General features: G+C 37.8%; 2 protein-coding genes across 5 annotated transcripts; one reads left to right on the top strand and one right to left on the bottom strand.

Moving 5' to 3' along the window:
* The first annotated feature begins 10,941 nt into the window (after nt 1–10,941).
* On the top strand, nt 10,942–13,973 carry LOC115679129 (ethylene-responsive transcription factor ERF062). Of its 2 annotated transcripts, none has more exons than XM_056311003.1 (3): nt 10,942–12,593; nt 13,039–13,624; nt 13,704–13,973. In XM_056311003.1, exon 1 carries the CDS (start codon nt 11,287–11,289, stop codon nt 12,553–12,555), a length of 1,269 nt encoding a protein of 422 aa, XP_056166978.1. In that variant the 5' UTR covers nt 10,942–11,286; the 3' UTR covers nt 12,556–12,593; nt 13,039–13,624; nt 13,704–13,973. The 2 variants fall into 2 exon arrangements, with proteins under 2 accessions (XP_056166978.1, XP_030458565.1); XM_030602705.2 differs by having other exon boundaries at nt 13,034–13,624.
* A 1,419-nt stretch (nt 13,974–15,392) lies between these two features.
* On the bottom strand, nt 15,393–19,680 carry LOC115678836 (uncharacterized). 3 transcript variants are annotated; one of them, XM_030602296.2, is made up of 6 exons: nt 19,575–19,677; nt 19,177–19,324; nt 17,654–17,806; nt 17,335–17,510; nt 16,973–17,095; nt 16,272–16,640 (listed from the first exon to the last, which is right to left on the bottom strand). In XM_030602296.2, the coding sequence occupies exons 2-5, from the start codon at nt 19,306–19,308 to the stop codon at nt 16,993–16,995; spliced, it is 564 nt and encodes a 187-aa protein (XP_030458156.1). In that variant the 5' UTR covers nt 19,309–19,324; nt 19,575–19,677; the 3' UTR covers nt 16,272–16,640; nt 16,973–16,992. The 3 variants fall into 3 exon arrangements, with proteins under 3 accessions (XP_056164549.1, XP_030458156.1, XP_056164576.1); XM_056308574.1 differs by lacking the exon at nt 16,272–16,640 and adding an exon at nt 15,393–15,932 and having other exon boundaries at nt 19,177–19,680; XM_056308601.1 differs by lacking the exons at nt 19,177–19,324; nt 19,575–19,677 and adding an exon at nt 18,726–19,169.
* Between the last annotated feature and the right edge of the window lie 2,267 nt (nt 19,681–21,947).

Below are 21,947 nucleotides of genomic sequence, written 5' to 3'. Positions count from 1 at the left end.
TGGTCAACCAGAAGTATCCAAGCCTTAAAATCATTGTTGCTAAGAGAGGACTATTCATATGAGGGCCACATTCTCCCTCATGTGTCTCTTTTATCAAGTGATTGGCCTCTTTAGCGTCGACACACCTTAGCAAAACCGAATCAAAGGATCTTTTGTAAATAGCATCTCCACTAACAAAGAACTTTGATGCTAACTTCATCAAGTATTTTGTATCAGCTATTTCGCTCCCTTGAGAAAATTCCCCTTTTAGAAAATAGTTCGTGATATCGTAGTACCATGGCTCACGCTTGGATTCTTCTTCAATCGTCATACAGTAAGCCGGGTGTTCGAGAATCTCAATCTTTAAAGGATAGATGTCAAATCCTTCTATTATTTGTAACATCAATGATAATGTGGCCAAAGCATCGACGAATTGATTTTGAGATCTCGATAGGTATTCAAAAGATGTTTCCTCAAACTCCTCCACCAGCTCTTCAAGAAATTCATGATATGAAATCAAGGATAAGGACAACACATGTGTCATAACTTTCATATGGTGCTCACTTAAATGCCATAACCTTTTTTTCGTCCACTTAAATGCCATAACTTCGAAAAGATGTTCATTTAAGTAAAAGACGTTCACTAAAGTGCCATAACTTTCGGTCGATACTTAAGTGTCAAAAATTTTGAAAACGTTTACTCAAGTGCCAAAAATCCGACGTGGCATAGCATTTATAGTGAACATTTTAAAAAGTTATAGCATTTAAGTGCTCGATTGCAAAGTTATATGGTACTTAACTGATCGGAAAAAAAGTTATGGCACTCAAGTGAACGACGTACATCAGTTATGGCACTCAAGTGATCGAAAAAAAAAATTTATGGCACTTGTGATATCCTTTTCCCTATGGAATCAATTTTGAATCACGAGTTTGCCATTTACCTTCAGTTTGAAGAATGATAAAGGCTGAATCACCATAAACTTGTAAATCATTCTTTGCAACTGTCAAAGTATATATTTCAAGCTTCTGCAACAAATTATAAAATTGTCAAACAACCTATTCACCCCTATCTAGGTTGTATTGTTAGCCCTAAACTGTGTTTATCAAATATCGGCCATCGATATTACTATAATTTTCAAGGAAAAATATTTGAGGTGAAAAGTTGACGTCGGGTTTGCTATAATGTGAAGTGCATACTAATAGCCCAAAGGAGTTACTAATGTTACTTTTTCTCGTTATATCTTACTAGTTTTCCCATAAAATAACTAGTCACGAAAAGATCTATTTGAATGTCAAAAGTTACTAATCGCAGTGAAAAAGGTAGCCCAAGTAAATATCAATATATTGAGATTAACTTTTTTACATCGTTGTTAATCACATATAGAAGTTACGATGTTGCATCAAAAGTTACTTTTCCTCTTCGAAAATCACTAGATATTAAAAAATTACTAGCCACAAACCGGTGCCTAGTTACTTTTCCAACGTGAAAAGTTGCTAAAATCTATTGTCATATATTGAAACTTACTTTTTCCTATGAAATTTACTTAGTACGGGAATTTGTTAATTTACGATTTATTTTCCATCAAAATTACTAATCAATTGCTCATTAGTAATTTGTAACTCCTCCATCAAATTAATCACTTCTCCTTAGGAAGAAGTAAGTACATATATAAAGTGATTATATTAATAACCTTTTTCATCGCGGATACTGACTTTTAATATTAGTAAAGTTATTAATTAAGTATGTAAATATAGTCATAATCATTAGAATTACCTCGATGATGACCTTGCCCTTGCAATCACCGATGCTCATATCCATGTCTCTAGCAATACCAACAGCCGTTACATCATCAAAGTTGATTGCCTTGAACCGATGTTCAGTTGGCTCCCCTCGAAGACCCAAACTCTTGGTCGCTTCACCGGATATGAATAAGTTTGATGTACCCATGTCAACTAAGGCATGGAACTTCATATAGCCAAGCTTGACTTCCACGAACTGCAAACTCGATATTGGGGCTTCTTGAGCTGTCCTTGAGTTTTCAAGGAATTAAAAGCAGCTTCAACGCTCCAATCCGAACTTCCCATTTCTCTTGCCTCGGCTCCTCCTCTTCCATGGTGCTTATTGCCAAAAGCCTATTCTTCTTCAAGCAATCCCGAGCATAGTACAAGCCATCACAAAGGAAACACTTAATCGGCTTCCTCTTCCGATCCTTGGAGTTCTTCTCCTTGTGGCTTCTTCCTCTTGCCACCCGGAGACTTCCCCTGCTTGTCCCTTTGGTCATGGATTAGTAACTTTCTTAGAGGGAAAAAGTAACTTGCAACCTATCAGTCAATTGGTAGCTTCTCCATGGAATTAGTAAATTTCCATATTGCAAAGTATGTTGCTCTTAATAACTACTAGTTTTTTTTGTCTCCCAATTAGTTAAAGTTTTAGAGGACAAGTAATCTTCAATCACTCGGTAGTTAGTAACTCCTCCACCTGATGGGCTAGTAACTTTTCATACGGAAAAAAGTGCGTATTATATATCTAGTATATACAATAATCAAGTATGCACAGTAATTTTTTATATTATACAAGTGAGTATATATGGAAATATATATAACAATGTTTCTTATTATAAAAAAGAAATAAATCGTGTTTCTCGTAGATCAGTAACATTTTAAGACGAAAATTGAATTTTTAATCAATTAATAATTAGTTTTTCATGTGCTTTGTGACTTCTCTTAAAGATCACTAAGATACTTTTCTTCTCCATTCATTAATTTTTTCACATTGGAAAAGTGAGTTTATATTTATGAATTGACTAGGAATTTTGTCAGGAAATTGGCATATTTTCTTGACGAAAGGTAACTTTCAACCTATCTACACATAGCCAGTAAAATCTCCACATTAATACCAATTTTCTTTATCAAAAGTGAAGTTGAGCATGTCGGTGAATGATATTTCCTTCGTACAACGAGCAACTTTTAATTTGGATTCATCATGTGATGGCTAAGTTTCCTTTCCATCTAAAACAGAAACCATTGATATGTTGAAAGTGAGTAAAGTTCGCGGGTGATTAATAACTTTTCTAAAAATTGTAAAGCATCTTTTAGAAAGCTTTCTTTGCCTGCAAGGTAAGATGATAGCAAGTTACAAATTCTGTTTCGGTAGGACACGTATTTCTATTACTATGAAATTCATAAATGAATTAGTTAATGGGGGGTTACCATTATCCTTTTTGTAGTGACGAATATTGTATGTGCTCCTAAGAAAGAAAAATGAATTTGTCCATTTTTTGGGGTCTCAAAGGTGCGCAGAAACACATAAGAACTCTTGAATGGAAATGGAAATGAGATATAACTCCAGTTCCTCCGGAAATGGTACAATTAAATAGCGACTTCAACAAAGGTAACTTCTCTAAGGATCTAGTAAGGACCAACTATAACCCTTTAGAACTAGCGCAAATCTGTCTCAGATTAAAAGAATTCTCAATTTAAGAACCGGAGGTCATTTATTCACATCCCATCAACTACTTGCAAGTTGCTTTCGATCGGAGTCTATCTAAATCTGTGGGACTTGCCAGCATAATCATCCTAAGCGAGAGAGAGAGAGAGAGAGAGAGAGAGAGAGAGAGAGAGAGAGAGAGAGAGAGAGAGAGGGTCTCCAAACATGCTGACGTGCTATCCACACCATTTGCCCAGCACGTCATAGACAAACTAATCAGAAATTGGTGTTTGCTCCTATTAGAAACTATTCCTCAAGGCAACACCTTCATGTGATGTTGCTCTCATGGTGTTGTGTAAGCACCTCCTTAGAATATCATAAACATTTAATTAATACTATCTCTTTTGTAATTTTAAAACATTTCCTGCTCCAGACTCTTTCTTTGGACTGTTGTGCCTCTTCCTCATATGACCATTACCTTGGAAGCATCTTTTCCTTTTATAATACATATGCCGAAAGCCATGATTAGTACAAAACTAAAAGGGACAAACGTAGTAAAAAAAAATTTATCGCCAAATTATATGAAACCAATTGCATGCGGAGCACTTTGTGGTGTGTTGGAGTTGTTGTTAAGGTATTATAAATTTTGAATAAATTAATGATATCTTTTCGCCATTTCGGTTGAGCTAAAGAAACTTATCTTAATATTCATATGTCGAGGGGGGAATGAACAGTCCATATAAAACAAACCATCTTCGAATATATCGATAAACTTCACAGCTCATCGGATGTAATCGAAGATGAGGTATAGGTGTTATTTAATGTGTGTAACAAGATAATCATTACCTAATTTGCCATTAAATTAGAAAAGACGACTATACTTGTGCCTTGATTTAAGCTCAATTCCGTCGCTAACTCATACGGAAGACTAGTGGTCACGCTTGGACAGCCACAAACATCGCGACACATGGGACTTCCTTGTTCACAAGCCTTTCAAAATTAACTCTTCTATATCACATTACGTTCTTTTCATCCACCAAACCATGTCTCGGATTCCGTTGCCTTGGACCCACATTTTTCTTCATCTTTTTTTTTTTAATTTTGGTAAAAATAAAATAATAACCCTTTGTACCGAAGCCCGGGAGCTAGCGAGATTCGAGTAATGTAAAGATAGTGACAACTTTAACGGCAATAACAAGCATGCCTTGTTAAAGTAGCCAAAAAGTGCATGCTTCAAAACCTTGGTCATATTTTTTTATGTTCTGAATAACTTGCAAATTGGTGGAAGTCCATGGTGGTTTCTTTCATAAGGAGAGGGGCAAGTAGAACATAGTTTTCACAGGACAAATATAAGATTATGTTTTCTAGTACATTGTCGAAAGGGTGAGTCAAAACAAGTATAATATATATCAAATATGTGATGTTGCATTCATATCCGGCGTAGGCATGACAAGTGACTTCATGTCCTTTCTATTTCTTAATTTTCTTGAAACTTTGTCAACTTGTTTTTAAATCCAATTTTTTCAAAGGGTGTGACTGGGGATCTTCATTTTACCTTAGACTTTTTTTCTGCATACGATTCATGTAGACATGAGATGCAGAATGTGCAGCCTCTTATCGCTGTTTTTCGACCGAATATGATTGAGAATGATTGTAGATAAAACTATTTTGATAGCATAAACTCATTGAAACAATTTTGAAGGCTTGCCATTAAAATCCTCATTGCGCATATGTATAAGACTACATATTTATCGTTTTAGGTGTTTCATATACATTTATACCCTCTATTAGCTTCACGACAAGCGTCATTGTCAGCAATAATTTACTGCCTTGGAGGTGATGGCTGGGTCCACCTCTATGTGGGGCCCAGCTAGAATAAAACAATAAGAAAAAAAAAACGGTTGATACCACAAAAAATCCTGAACTAATATACTTGTGACATATTTATCCAAAACTAATTTTTTGACCACCAAAAACCCCAAACTAGTACACCTGTGACAATTACCCTTCGTTAATTTTCGTTAAATTTTGCAGTCAAATTTCTGAGTTAGATGACACGTGGCAGTTGACGGATGTACCAATTTAGGGTTTTACCCTCTATTTTTCACAGATGTATCAGCTTGTGAATTTTCGCGGTATTAATCTAATTTAAAGGAGAATAAATTTGTCATTAATGTACATGTTTGAGGTTTTTAGTAATCAAAAAAATTAGTTTATGGTAAATTTATTATAGGTATACCAGTTTAGGATTTTTAGTGGTCAAAAAATTAGTTTATGGTAAATTTATCACAGGTGTACTAATTTGGGATTTTTCATGATCAAAAAATTAGTTTTTGGTAAATATATTACATGTATTCCAGTTTGAGGTTTTTCATGATATTAACCCCCCCAAAAAAGGAGTAAAAGTCAAAAGTTAGAAAGAAAGAGAAAAGTGTTTCGTATTAGGTTTGGTTCTGGGTGAATTGTTGCTCGGTTCTCCCCAACAGGAGGTAATCCGGAGTCGAAGAAAAGGCCTTCACCCATTCGTAGCGCCTTCGCTTTCTTTTTCGGGATATTAGTTTGGCAGATATACGTGTTGTCAATTCGCCTCATAGGACAAATGTCATTTGTAACTCCCCATGGAAGGTCGCTACAAAGCCGAAGATAATGGCCTAATCCGATGTAGTTGTACGCGTTTCATTTCTTTTTTCGGGCATTACGTAATCGACTTCATTTCAAGTTTCTCCTTCCTTTTCCCATGACCAAAAGTCGGAAATTTTCACAGCTCAAGGAGAGAATCTCTCTTTAGGACAACGTCTGATGTGAATGCGACGTATGTCGAACTATAAAGAAGGAACGAGTGATCGAAAACAAAAGAAAAGAAGCTGTTTTGATGAGGTGAAATGATATTCTACTTTGGTACATCCGTGATCCATCACCCTTTATCTTTTCTTTTCAAATTTTTTGTTTTACCTCATATCTTGTTGTTCATCTTATCTCTACTTTTAGCATGTCTCTCGATAGATTCTTGTTTGGTACAAGGAACAAAATAAGATAAAAAGTTAAGTAGGAAGCATGAAACTGTGTTTATGAGGGATTTATCAGTATCTTGATCTAAGGAAGAATCGAACTCAAACCGCTAAAAAAAGCTTCGTCAAATCAAAGCGTTGACCACAATAAGCAACTAGTCTTGATTCGCCTTAGTCAACAATAATCAAAGGTTATATATGCTCGAGTTACATATCGTGTAAGCAATGTGTGATAAGCTCAAAAAAAAAACGGAGGGGGTATTTCTAATGTAAGCTAGTCTTTTACGGTTGAACTTTGTGAAGTAAAATGTCTCTAATATATGCATGAATCATTCTATTAGTTATAGAAAAAATAAATTATTAGCAATCTGTCTAATGAATATAAAATTTATGTATAACCGTACATGAACAAAATGGAATTAAATCATACATGGAGAGAGCGTGAAAAAAGCCCCTTGGATTCCAAAAGAGTGATCTATCTATTATTAGTGAAAAAAGCCCTTTGGAATGTTAGTTGAATGTGGCCAAAAGGACAAAAAGAAAAACTAAACTAAAGGAGTTGGGGAAGTCAGAATGCAACTACATATTTTTAAAAAGTTTGAGTAAATTGAGATGTGGGACAATACTTTCAACACACCCTCACTGCTCGTAGAATTTTGACGACGGCACATGAAATTTGACTAATGAGGGATGGAGATACATTCTCGAAAGGGATAAACACTAGCTCTAATATCATATTGGAAAATCCGACCTAAAAGCTTAAGCTGATAAGTGGAAGGAGATTACATGAATATAAAAAGCATTTATGACCCATTGTCAAGCGATGTGGGACAATACTTTTAACAAATCTTATCGGGACATTTTTCTAATCTTTTAACAAACTCGTTTGAAAATGTTCGTGGAAAGGTACGGAAGAACAAGTAGATGCGGCTAGGTCGAGTTAAGTTTTCACTAGACATAGTTTCATGTGTATTTAACGTTTAGAAGAAAGATTGGTCCACGAGTATATATGCACTCTCCATTAATATTAATTTAGCATATTATATACATAAATTAGGGAGGTATGAGAGACAGTATGTCAGCAAAGCAATTAAAAACTATTTTTCCACCATCTTGTTGACTCAGCCTCACCAGGGAAATAGAATATACTAAAATTAGTCAAATTACAATTTAAAAAGCGCAGTAAACAAATCGGAGATAAGCATGATCTACACATTAGAAAATTTCCTTCTAGATGCATATCGCGAAGTATATACTACAATTCTTTTAAGTTATTTCTGCGAAGTTTCATAGGCATTCGACCTATGATAGAAAATTCATAATTTGGCTATGACGATGGTTGATCTAATGTCCGTGAAACATTCATATATTATTATAGGGTTATTGTTAGGTCCAAATCAATGTAAAAAGATACTTATAACTTCACTGTCGGATGTGTGACATGTGTAATTGGAGTTGGTTTTTTTAACTAAGTTGTTTCGCATAGCGATTATCCAATAGTGAATGTGTGAAATATATTTTACAACATCCGACCAAAAATAAAAGAAATATATTTGACAACGAAAGTGAACCAAATATAATTCCATTATCTTACGTTCAATACCAATTAATGCTTTCGAAACACTCCTTAAGGACTTTCTATAAAAATAAAAAGGCTTTTTGCTCTGTCGGTGATAAACTCTACAACTTATCCCAAAAAAAATTTCAATTTTCAAACACTAAGTATATACACTCTACTCGTATATTCTTGTTCGAATATTTAACAAGTGTCACTAAAGCACGTTAATAAAATTAATGCCTTAGTTACTCCATGCCTATTCAAATACAAAAATGTACTGAATGTGGATGCAAGAGATTATCATGTCATTTATTATGCTTAGCCTTATTAAGTGAATTTAACATTTTCTGCATAGAAAAATTGAAGGTGCGATGAGTCATGACCATGCAATGTACAACAGTTGTACGATTGAGTAATCAATTGCGGGCACAGCTAACACCAACTTATTGTCACAACTCTCAACTAATCTTCATTGAAAAATAAATTAAAAAAAGCAGCAGCTTGTGATTTGGATTATGAAGGCTTGTCTTTAAGCAAGTAGAAATAATGATTTGTCTTCTGCGGTTAAATCGCCTTCCACGTCTACTTCACTTTCCATTTCATGGATATATGTATACTCTTCACTTTCTTTGTAGTTTTACGTTGGGGCAAGCACAAGGACTTGGAATAAAGAACTTTGTGTCTTAGAAGGTGATAAAAAAAAAGGAACGCAATAGGAGGAACGTGGCCTCATCTTTGAGATCCCACTTTTGTTCTGATTCTTTTCATCCTTTCTCTTCCACCTAAGAAGTGAAGATCTGAAGTTTGGAATGGAATCATAGTCCTTTGGCACACCAAGGTGTGTCCTTGAGGCTCTGTCTATAGGGCTAGAATGACCTAATCTGTTGCGTCTCTTTTCTATCTTTCTGAGATAGAGTCATAGGACAATGGAAAGGTGAATTCAGAAGGGATTGATGGGATTGTAAAGAGGAAACCGCTCTATTCTCGAAGTCGAAAGATTCCCAACCATTGATGGGATTGCTGCATCTCTTCAATTCTACGAACTTATAATACCTACATTCCAAACCTACATAACCCAATAAACTCAATGCTTTCTAGAACTAAAAGTACCCAAAAAAAAAAAAAGGCAACTTCATTCTTGAGACTATTTTTATCAAAAAAGTTAGATGTTCAAGATTCTTTAAGTACCCAATTGTTGCAGATGTAAAGATCATGAAAAAGAAAGACGAACAAACCTTCTAATTAAGTAAAATATATATTTATTGAATATGATATAAACCTTTCTTGTAAAAGAACACAAACCGTCATTTATTATTATCAAATTGTGACCGAATTTATGGTTGCCTCTTTTCTAGAATGGGTAACCGATAGAAACGACCACACAAAGGAACGTTTGGAAAAACGTATGGAGGAAGTTGGAACCCAAAAGAAGAAAGGAAAATTTGAAATCTTCAAAAGAGCAAATAAAAGCGGAAACAAAGAAAATGGCCAGAGGGAATCTCCGCCTCCTCCCACTCTTTTGTGCTCCATTCTCTCGACACAGATGGCGCCAAGTGGCATTGACCAGAACAAGTAGCTTAGGATGAATGCAATGTGTCACCAACCCAAAATGCAGATTCTAATCATTCCCTGTGCGCTGCAGATTTTGAGGTGGAAAGAGAGATGGCCCATAGAATGTCTCTCCTATCTCTTTTTCTCTCTTTTTTTTATTGTTTTATTCTTATGTTATTTACTTTTTTTTCCTCAGTTTATACAGTTGATGATCAGTTGTTTTGTGTCTCCCCACTTCATCCCCAAAAAACATCCTCTCTGGTGATGCCCCAAGACTCAAGCCAAGCAAGGTATACTGCCGGACCCACACCCTTGGTGTTATTTTTTTTATATGTCCGATTCTAACTCTCAGCTCACTCTCAAACTTTTGTCCTACCTCTTGCAGGGCGTGAGAGTCTAAACCCACATCTGAAACTATACGTTCCCACCCTTAACTCTCCCTGAAAAGGTGGAGAATCGAACTCCCCACCTCCCCCTTCCCAAATAGGAAGGGTGGCCACTGGGACAAACCAGAGTGGTTCACACCCTTGGTTTGTAGTTACTAATTTTAGCACTAAATCTACTAGGAGACAGCTATTAGTTTCTCAATTGTGCATATGTTAGAGAATTATTGATTAAGGTTGAATTATGGTGGAGCCTGCTAAGCTTGCGATAACATTAACTATGCAATCCAAAGAAATGATTTAATTAGTGAGTTTTGTGTTTTGTACTATTGACTCTAATTCAGCACCAATCATGAAGGTTTTTCTTTCACATCTTGGTTGACATATAGATATGTTTGTTTTCTCTTTTTGGTTGTCAACTGTCCTAAAATGATTTAGACTAAGCAAAATATCGTTTGTATATAATATCATGAAAAATTGCAAGGGCAATGTTTTGTGATTGGATCGAACATGTATTTAGATGATAAGGTTTTGCATTATGATATTCCCGTAAACAATAAGGACAAACACTTTTTGCATAATTAAAGATAGTGGGACTCAATGACCTGCTAATTTGTTGATGGATACTAACTGGAAAAGGTCAAAAAGCTGAAATCCAACATGTGGGGTGCTCGAGAAAATCACATGCCAAGGATTAGAATACTTACAACTAAACGCCATGAAATGGATTAGAATACTTGCAACTAAACGCCATGAAATTGACTGGAGGCTGAGGAGTCGCTTTTATGAAAAAGAAGGGGAGCATAAATTCTCCAAATTATTAATGTCTACATACATCCATTCAAAGTCATTCAATCGCGGATCATAAACCAGTAAAATCCTTATGGAATTTGAAGAAAGAACATCGATATTTATGCATTTCTTGCATTGTGATTTTTTTTTCACCTTGTCGTTCTGAGATCGGGCGTATGGAATAATTTTCCCCTAAAAAGGCACGTGAGAGAGAAGGCGTCGAGCAGTCAACTTTTTATTGACGCTTGAAAAATACACATACGCAAGGAGCAGGTATTGGATGCACCCAGATTAGATAGCCCTCATAGCTAAGGTTTTTCTCCGGACAGGAAAACTGGTTAGTAAGAATTAGGAGGATTGGAATGCCAGAGAAGAGAGATGCAAAAAGTTTATTATTCTTTTAAAAGTAGAAGAAGCAGAGATCTGACTCAGATGATGACTCAATAAAGTGGGTAGCTGTACAATTTTCTACGGCATCTTTTATGATAACCCTCATCAAAGATTGATTTATATAAAGCCTTGGACTTGCTCATTTCGCATCATTTCCTCTCTCTGACTCTACCCCAATCTTTTGTTTCTTTTACTCTTCATGCACCTCGTCCTCACAAAAAAGGAGAACGAGATTCCAAATATGGGAAGATTGTTGGTGCACAAGCAATTCTCATCATCTTCAGCATCACCATCATGTTTGAATAATGGATCATCATCAGGAAACGGATCACCAAGACCCTTTGTGGATCCGCTCTGGTGGGGTTCACTAGGCATGATTTCTTCATATGCCTACCAGAAAGATTCAATTTCAAGTGCTTCTAACGATAAAGCTCCATTGTTATGTGGTGGTGATCTCAAGGAGAGCATGTTTCCTTTCAAGGCATTCTTAAATCCACCTGCAAAGATCAACACGTTGAACCAGCCGTCTCCTTCATCGCAGTGCTCGTCGTCGTCGACATCGAGGGTTCCAAGTAATCTAACTTTGTTCTGGCAAGAACCTGAGAAAAAGAACCCATCGACAATGGATTTACTCGGAATGGACACGATTTGTGAGTCCATAGCATCTTCCACAAACAGCCACCTGACCCAGCACAGTCGTGTTCTGCAGCGAGCTGGATCGGAGTGGCCTGTGACAGATCGAAGTTTAGACCATCTATCAGATCGTTCATCATCAAGGGTTTTCGGGGACTCTTGCCATTGGCTCAGCAATACCAAGATTCAGCCTATGAAGTACACGGTAAGGAGATCTACAGCAATCAAGAAGGAGCAAGGGTCGACATCGTCATCTTCACTCTCTTCGTCAGGAAAGTTGTTCCGAGGAGTGAGGCAAAGGCATTGGGGGAAGTGGGTAGCAGAGATTAGGTTACCGAGGAACCGAACAAGGGTGTGGCTCGGGACTTTCGACACAGCCGAGGAGGCGGCCCTGGCCTACGACACGGCGGCATACATGCTCCGAGGTGACTTTGCACACTTGAACTTCCCTGACCTCAAGCACGAGCTGATCAAGGGCAATCGCTCCCTGAACAGCACCACGGCCGCACTCCTTGAAGCCAAGATTAGAACCATATCGCAAGGGGCGTCCCCGAGAAAGAAACTCCATAGAGGATCGCTGCCGAAATCAGTTGGAAATACGGAGGGATTTGCGAGCGAAAGCCCAAGTGCCTCAAGCCCGAAAGACCCACCGGGAAGCGAGTGGCAACTTGAGTTCGAAGCAAGAGTTGTTGGGTCTGAGATGATGAGTCTGAGCAAGAAGACACAAGAGGCCATTGTTAGTACTGGTGCTGATGCAGATGCTGTTCAGCTTAGCAGAATGCCTTCGTTGGACATGGAGATGATTTGGGATGCTATTTTGGTCTCGGATTCGTGACAATATGGTCGGAGAAAAAGATCAATAGAATGGTTTCGGTGAAATTTCTTTCTTTCATGGCTTTTTTTACGATCTTGCTTTTTGAAGGATCTAGACATGCTTTTGAGTTTTTTCCAAGTGTATCTTCAATTCCATTACATATATTACTTTGAATTGTCCAAATAATTGCAGTTTCTACTTTCTTTATATGGTGTTGGTATTTAAAGAGCCAAGTAGGACAATGTTCGATCTTTGATATATCAAGTCATAAGTATTGACTGGAACTGTGATGCATCCAATGGAAAAATTTTGAACGCTCTAGGAGTAGAGAGCGACAGAGATTCAGAAGTAATTGGCCAAGAAAACAAAAATCGGAGATTCTTTTATTCCTTTTATTAGTAAAACGGGTCACGTTACATCATTCAGCAAAACATGAGAAATACCTTGAGGCAACAAAAATTAGAGATTCAGAACTAAAAGCACTCTATCTCAATTTCAGTGCAGGCCCCACTACTTTCTTGATTTGAATTAATGACGGCGACTATCTTCAAAGCACTGTAGAAAATTGGGAATAACTAATACTTGCTCTGGGAATTCACTTGGCTCATCATCAGTCATCACAGATCGCGTGTGTCGGGTGTGTCGTCCCTATGGATTGGTTCTAGCCTAGCAGTAGAACCTGGAACTAGGGTTGGCCATACGGCCGTAGCTGGAGCACGGGAATTTCCCGTGCTGGCCCACGTTCCGGTCCCGAGCGCCTGTTGGCCTTGTGATGCAGGAGCATGGGAGCTTAGAAATTCATCAAGTCCTTGGAAGTTTCATCTAAGGCAAACAGCTTACAAATACAACTCAAGCCTATTTGACATTTGCGCGAGCAAAAAAGAAAGTTTGAACATAACACAATCCAATGGGTCCGATGACGAGGAAGGTATCTAAGATGGAGTTTCAAGAATTTGAAGAATCAAGTCTCATTCAGCGGGGTGAAAGGCTGGAGAGTTGTTCTTCATTATTTGAGGCCTAAACAATTTGTTTTTCATCCTGATCATGAGGCTTTTGAATACGTTAGCAGTCAACACAAACTCAGTTCAAGGTATGTGAAAGGGTACAATTTCTTCAATCACTTTCTTTCATCTCGAAATATAAATCTGACCATACTAATGTTGTAACAGATGCCTTATCAAGGAGATATTCTATCATTGCTGTTCTAGACTATAGGATCCTTCATTTCCAATCGATGAAAGAACTATATTATGAAGAACCGGAGTTCTCATTTATCATCGATAATTGTAAACATGGAGTTTGGGGCACTTATTCGATCTAGGATGGATTTCTTTTTTACGGAAATCAATTATATGGGCCAAAAAGTTCCTTAGAGAATTATTGATCCAAAAAGTGCATGGTGAAGGATTGACTGGCCACTTCGGCGTCAACAAAACTCTTGAGCTTTTTCAAGATCTTTTTTATTAGCCAAAAATGAATGGAATGTGCATGATATCATCTCAAGGTGTACAACTTGTCAAAGAGCAAAGAGTCATTTCCATCACTAAATCTACATATTTTTCTCATGAAATTGTGGTTTTCATCGATAGATGCAATTGTTCCCTCATGCATGCATTTCGATTTTCAAATCACAAAATTTGCTTTCTCGATTAATATCTAAAATCCTTCATTTTCGTATCAACTACTACATATACATAAGAACATGGCGCAAATATAAAAGCCACTTTAACCTTCTGATTGTTTAGTGTTGAAAATTTTGTTTATATGATGTTACGTGAAGTACCTTTCATAAAAATTATTGGAGAATGGAAGTGAAAGTACAAATGCTCGCTTAAGTTTACAAAGCTAGTTCTTATTGACGAGAAGACTCGTATGAAAACTCTCAAAATTCTCAAGTTTCTATGAACTTCGGGCATTGCGGTTTTATGGTTGCCCAGCCATAGCTGGACGAAGCTCGACCTTGCCCAAATCTAACAAGGTCGAGTTTCACCAAGGGCAAGAGGCTAGAGGAAGAAGGAAGAAAAAAAAAAAGAAAGAGAAAGTAAAAAATTCAAAAAAATATTAAAATACTATTAAAATTATCCATGTCAGCACCAGCCACACCACGTAGGATAGATGGCTTTCATGTTAGCAATTTCTAGCCAAAATTGGCGGGATGGACTAAATTAGCACAAATACAAAATATTTAGGACTTAACTGGCAAAAAAATTTTAGGATTAAATTATAGGTTTAGGACTTTTTTTATAATTCTCCTTATATTCTTTGTTTGACACTACATTGAATTTACTTTCATATGCTTTACTTTTATCACATTAATTGGGATTGTCTACTTTTCCAATCCTACATGGACATCCTTACTGGCATAAAATAATAAAATGATCAAAGATTGCCTGAATCAGTGCAAGTAACAAATCAATCAAGATAGGTGTCAAAAGGGTACTAGTTAGACAATTAGTGTAATCAAATCTTCAACCCTAGATCTTTGGTTGCATTGAAAGTGAGTCATGGCTCGCCCCATAACTAGTGGTGACTCCAAGTAGTTTAAACTTCATAGATAAATTTTATTCCCACAATAGTTTCCCAATGTCAAGCGAAGTAAGGGTCCGAGGGAACCCAAGCCATTTAGGGACCGTTGGTCCGCTTTTGGCATTATCTCTAAACCCTTCATTTCCCCGACATGCCTACAGTATTTACTCGTGTGTTGAGAAATCTTTGAAATGTGACATCAATCATACTTATGCTAAAGTTTAATGTATTGCTGTCAAGTGCACACCTTGCCTAAATGTGTCATTTGATATTTTCCCCCCAAACAGTGAGCCATTACTTCATTGCTTATAGTCGTATTAAGGTGAACCCAGTTTTCCAAAGAATTGGCAACATGGCCATCAGTATTCAATAGGGTTCATCCATTCAAATAAAGCAATGATCCACACAAATTCTCCATACTGCACGAGATGGCCACCCAAGTGGTCGCCCAACACAAGGAGCTTCTGATGTAGCAAGCCGAGCAAACAACAATTTCAGTTCAATTGAGACTCGGCCTAAATCAGCCTTCACCCACTGCCCGTACGTGAACCTCATCCTCTCATCCAACTCTTTAGATTTGACCTCCACGATCTTAGCCGTGTTGACCTCGATTCCTCCTGCACTTTCGCCATCCTCATGCTCCGCTTCCTCTCCACCGCATCCCTCTCTGCACCCAACCCTTCGTATTCCCTCACCCAGTAACTGGGTTTGGTGCACGTCAGCACCAACACCACCAACTCCATCAGAAACATAGACATCAAAACCCTGCACTCCAACCTCACCATAACTTTAGCCTGTTTCGGGTCTCTCTATGATCTCAGCAGTGAAAAGATTCACATTTCTTTGGCGAACAGCGCCAGGACGCTCAGCACCTGACCGGACAGCGAAGCGAGGAGGATCAAGACATGGGTCATGAAGCAGAAGCAAGTGAGCTGTGAATAGAAGCCCGCATAAGAGGAGACGAGCAACATGGACAATACTATGATGAACACAAGGCCGAGCGAAGTTGGGTTATTCTGAGGAGGATTATGGGAGCAAAAGATGCTGCAAAGAGCATAAACAGAATGAAGTTCAAGCAAGAGAGCAGGAGATTCGGGAATGAACAAGAACTTCCATAGAAAGAATGTGCCATTATACAGCATTTCTGAAATCAAAGAAGTGATTGTGCAAATGCATGATCAAAGTCATGTATGAAATACACTGTGGACATCGCTTGATAGGATGTTATATTGCCTAATCACCATTCGAAACAATCTGCCTCGACATGAAATAAATCCCATTGATGGTGACAGGATTTTTTGTTTTCACAGATATCTCGTCGATGATTGAACTTTTAATGAATGTAGAGGAAGAAAATGGATGTGAAAAATGAAGAGCAAACAACTGATGAAGTAGATTGCATATGCTTCACCACTAAAATACTTCACTTATGCACGTCAACAACATTGGTGAAATTTTAAGGCATCAAAAATCATTCTCCACTACACCACTGATCCTCATCGTCCCTCCCCATATTCCCGCTTCTCCAGCTAAATACGAAATTCAGACGAACAGTATATGCTGCAATTAAATATGAATATCTGCAAAGAAACAATTCAAATCATCAAGCCATTACCATCTCCAATCTGTAGGCAAAAAAATATGATAAAATCTACAGCATGGAAAAAATTGAGAAACCAAAAATTGCATAATCAAGTAACTAATGCCAGTCGATAACATGTGGAAAAAAACAATACGAGACCCCACTACCTGAGAATAAGCAACTTCTAAGGCCAGCGTGAACTCTCAGAAACAAAACAAGTTTTTGCTTAGCCATGTTCAAGATTTTCACGTGGAACCGTTGTCCTTTGCACATTAGATGCTAGTAATTCTCATTTCAATGCAGTTCAAAGGAGCCAACCAATAAACATACCATCTCTTCACCAAAGTCCACTAAACAGCATCTGGATAGCTTAAAATGGCTTCCACTCTATCTAGCGATGCTTGCAACCGTCCAGAGTTCATGTTGAATAATGGCTCATCAGTACCAAGACCCCTGTTAAATAAAACACACAACTTGAACCACAGAAAAATTTAATAAAAGAAAGTGACATACATCACGGAAGTGCATGACCCACGCTGTAAGATCACTGTATATTATAAATCATCATACTTTGAACTGGCAGAATTTTTTGATGACATCAAATAGGTGTAGAAATAGAACTTGTATTGGTGTTATAGCTCATTGAGTTTCTTCCAAGAGCAAAATAGTGGAATTGAGAAGTAAGAACTAACCCTGTGATTTCTGGAAAAACGTAATCAGCCCTCCACCCAAATCGAAAATCTACACCTGGACAAAGTCCAAGAGTGGTCTTATTTCTAATTTGAGATACGCCATCTCCACCCAAACAAGTGGTGAGCTTCCATTTCCAACCAATGGCATTTAACTGAAAATTGTGGCCTACACCAACCTGTAATTTCAAAGCATACCAAGCTGACTCCCCAAAAGCATTACCAATCATCGTTACCCACAGAAGTTAACAGACTTATTGATGATTGAAAATATTCAGCAACACCAGCACAGAACAGAGGTGCAATCAACGAGGCCTCAAACCTGGAGATTTAAGAATTTTGTGACAGGAATCTTTTTCGAGAGAATGCGCACATCTTGATGTATGGGCTCATAGACAAACTTCCACCGACGATCTGGGGATAGAGGCTTGAACACGAGCTTTGCTTGAAAATCATTCCTTGGAGCATTGTAAAACTGAATCAAAGTGTCACGTCAATAATGTCACAATGAGGCTTTATTCCATAACTGCATTAACTGAACAAGTAGAGTTAAACCAGGCCTTAGCGGCTCCAACAAAAGTTTTGCTCGATTGTCAATCCTCATCGCACTATAAGACAGACCCAATGTGTCGAGAACCATGATTCATATTGAGTCATAAATACATACAGAAACATTAAACACATACATTCTCAATTGTTCCGCTTAAGCTGAAGTATGGTGAACGAGGACACAGAAATCAAAATATCCAATGAACTAACATCACTGTCAGAGCTTATAAAAAAACAAAAGAGACAATAAGGAAAAGAAATTCTATGTCCATCTACTTCATCATGCGAATTTTACTGTGTATTAGGTCAATAAGGAAGATGTAGCGAACACAAAGCCAAGCCAATCCAACCAATGGATTCACGGAAATTATATTGATTAGCATATGTCGACAGAATCTATGCGAATGACTATAAGGCTACAACATCCTGTGTGACAGATCTTATACAAGTCTGATTCATGCTCATGAAAAGAAAACTCATAAAAGTGCTCCCGTTAATCTACTCAATTTACTGACCAAAAAAAAATCTACTCAACTTCTAAATTTATGAAAACTGTAACAAAACCTTATTTAAAACCCATGAAAGCATGGATTAATATCTGAATAGTTTAACACTCTCCAGATTCTCCCTTAAATGTGGACTGACATATTGACTCAACACAGAGCCCTAAAATGAACTTCTACATGCGGAAGCAAACAAGAGGGCCACGAGTATGTATAACTCACGAAGTTGCATGTCAATTTCTCAGGTCAATCTATCTGAAAACTTAAACTAGATGTAAGAATCACTAAAAATCTTTCGACTTTTTAAATTCTCTCAAACATGCATGTTAGAAGAGTAGTTACAAATTTAACAGCCAGTGCCGCAATCTCTGACATTGATTAAACAGCGAAGTTGTGCCATCCGCACACTGAAATATCCGGCACTTGTCTTCAAGACCAATGAACGAGTATGCTGTATCAAATTAGACAGGAACCGCATCTAATATGCACACCCGATCAATCCAAGTCAGCAACATAATAACCAAATTTAGAAGGAACAAGAAATTCACAATTCAAATCGACCCGAGCTTCAGATACCATATGTAAATGACCTCAAAACGAAACATTCCATTCATTCCTTCCACGCCTTTGGCAAGAAAGGTCTGCTTCATCTATCCACAGCTCTCTCAACAAAATTTAGCCGCTAGATCACCCTCTTTCATTCATCCAGGCCAATCATAATTGCCAGAGGACAAACTTCAAACATGTGGCATTACAAACGCAAGCAAGAATTCAGAAACAGCAGAAGAGACACCTCCAGATTAACACCGACTCGGAGTCCCTGAATTTCTTTCCGAAACTTGAGGAACAACTCGGAGGGCATCAAATTGACGTTGTACAGCTCGTCCCACGAAGTGGGTTCTTCGCCGGCTGGACCCGTCTCCATGTTCAAGCTCTCAACGCTACAAAAACCCGATGAAGAACAGTTCCTTTTTAACAACACAAGAATCGCCAGCACATTTCACTCAAGACCCAACTCTCAAAATCGAGAATTTAGACACTCAGCACTGATCCGACGCTTCTTCGGAGATGATGCAGCCCATGTGGGATCAGTTTCTGGGTGCCTCGCCATGGACGAAGCTTCTCTCTGCATCTGTCAAATCGACCTCACAGTTGGCGTCGAAACAAGTGGTAAAGAATCTAAAAGCGTACCTTCGAAACTAGAAAGGCTGGACTCCTTTGGCGCCTATCGAACTGTTTGTTGAATGGCGAATCAAAATTATTGGGTTGAAGGTCTCCAGCTACGAGTATGAACGAATTTCGCTGAAAAAAGGGAAAGTATTTTAATTTATTTCTTTTGGGTCGGAAAAAAGGGGAATTATTTACTCGGCCCAAAAAAATGGTGCTTTCTTTTTCTGTAAATAAAAAAAAATAACATTATTTTTTGACATGTCTATGTACTCAGTAATTGCAGTTTTCAATTGGAACAATGGATTATTAACTATCGAATACGTAGACGGAAGCTATGCCGCATTTCGGGAATAAGATTATGTTTACACAAAAAAATGGCTAACTTGTCGACATGGTTCGTTTGTGCCAAAGATCATCAAGGGACACGTGGCGGAGACTTGAGGTAACGTGAAAGTAAATATCATCAAGTTGCCAACATAAGGGACACATGTCTCTGACATGTGTCATGTGTATATATTTACACCCAAAAATGACCAATTTTTGGGTATTATTGACAAGACTGGTCACGACTTCATCAAGGAAATTTCAGTTCTGCGCTAGCTCGGGAAAATAGTCATAACTTCTTTGAGACAGATCGGATTGACCTGATTCCAAAGCCAAAAGAACGAAGACTCATGGATCTACAACTTTTATGTTTTGAGTTTTCTCAGAAAATCACCGTAGAAGCCATCAAGGTTAAAGGAAGTCGACGGTCGTGACTTCATCTTGTCGAGGACTTCGACATCTTGTCGATACTTCGACGAAATTGCAGTTCTGCGCTAGTTCGGGAAAATGGTCATAACTTCTTCGAGACAGATCGGATTGACCTGATTCCAAAGCCAAAAGAACGAAGACTCATGGACCTACGACTTTTATGTTTTGAGTTTTCTCATAAAATCATTGTAGAATCCATCGAGGTTAAAGGAAGTCGATGATCGTGACTTCATCTTGTCGAGGACTTCGACATCTTGTCGATACTTCGACGAAATTGCAGTTCTGCGCTAGGTCGGGAAAATGGTCATAACTTCTTCGAGACAGATCGGATTGACCTGATTCCAAAGCCAAAAGAACGAAGACTCCTGGATCTACAACTTTTATGTTTTGAGTTTACTCAGAAAATCACTGTAGAGTTTTCGACATTAAGAGGAAGTCGACAGTTGTGACTGGTTGGAGATGCAGAAAGAAGAAATAACCGTCAACATAGTGGAGTCAAAGCAACCGCCAACGTAGTGGAGTAAAAAGAAAACGGTCAAGGTAGTGGATTCAACGTAACTGTTGGAAACTACTAAGGAGCATACATGCGAGAACAGTTACTTGGAACCATGATTATGAGGAAGTTATCACTTGTGGGCAAGATTGTGAGACAGTTATCTTGAAAGCAGAATCATGGCAACACATGGACATGAAGACAAAATTTTCGGAATGGAAGAACATGGGCACAACTGTTGAAAACTGCTAAGAAGCAGTTACCACACGACCATTATAAATATCACCGGCCATCTACCGGAGAAAGCCCCCGACAAAAATCAAACAACATGTTATCTTTCAATTATCTTTACTTTCATCTACGCACTTTATCTTTCCTTAGCTGTAGCTTTCCGATTCGCGTCGTTGATTAAATTCCGGCGTGTATCTCTATCCCAAGTGTTGCGTCATCGATTAAATTCCGGCGTTACATCTTTGTGTACGTGTGCGGCTGTATTTTCTAGCTTTGTCGTCGATTAAATTCCGGCACGGTTTGTACATATAGTCCGGCTCGAAGTTCGGAGTAAAAGTTCGCTGTTTTTCCTTGTCTCCCTAGATATTTCCTGTCCGGAGTCGCCACGGAACCCGGTCTCCTCACATTAAGAATCGAAGAACGACTTTCGGTGAATTATATTTCGCCGCGGGAGCATTTTCTGGTGAAACAGATTAATACCAGTAAAAATTTTCAAATTGATGACGCATTACACGTTTAATCTAAATTAATTTCGTCTAAAAAAATATCCCAAACTGGTCTAATCTTGCAAAACTTCTCAAACCGGTACCCCTGATCCAAATCCAATCTCTACGTCATATCCCAAATTGCTGTCGAATGGTAGATTTGAGGTGAATGTGTCATGAGTGCCAGTTGGAATTTTTCCTAAGACAAAAATTAGTGAGGAAATTGTCTAATCAATCATAAACATAATGTACCGATGACAATTTTGTTCTAAACTTTTCAATTATGTTAATTTAATCAAAAATCTTTTCGCAAAATTTAAATGTAGTCTTTCGTTTAATTTTCATCGGACTAGACTGCCACTTCAACGATTTTTAACGAAAATTGACCGTAAAGATTACATAGGAATTTCACACAAATGTTTAGAACTATAT

The sequence above is a fragment of the Syzygium oleosum genome, unplaced genomic scaffold (assembly GCF_021117445.2).
Source record: "Syzygium oleosum isolate NSW1041296 unplaced genomic scaffold, Sole_v2.1 Sole_v2.01, whole genome shotgun sequence".
In the NCBI taxonomy this organism is placed as follows: Eukaryota; Viridiplantae; Streptophyta; class Magnoliopsida; order Myrtales; family Myrtaceae; genus Syzygium; species Syzygium oleosum.
Note: the sequence above shows the minus strand (reverse complement) of the source record. Positions and strands in the feature narration are given on the sequence as shown.

Coding starts and splice junctions, on each gene's coding strand:
- LOC115679129 (XM_056311003.1), top strand. CDS start 11,287: ATGCACCTCGTCCTCACAAAAAAGGAGAACGAGATTCCAAATATGGGA.
- LOC115678836 (XM_056308574.1), bottom strand. CDS start 19,308: ATGGAGACGGGTCCAGCCGGCGAAGAACCCACTTCGTGGGACGAGCTG. Junction 17,807..19,176: donor GAGTCGGTGTTAATCTGGAG/GTGTCTCTTCTG, acceptor ACTTTGATTCAG/TTTTACAATGCTCCAAGGAA. Junction 17,511..17,653: donor CAAAATTCTTAAATCTCCAG/GTTTGAGGCCTC, acceptor TTGAAATTACAG/GTTGGTGTAGGCCACAATTT.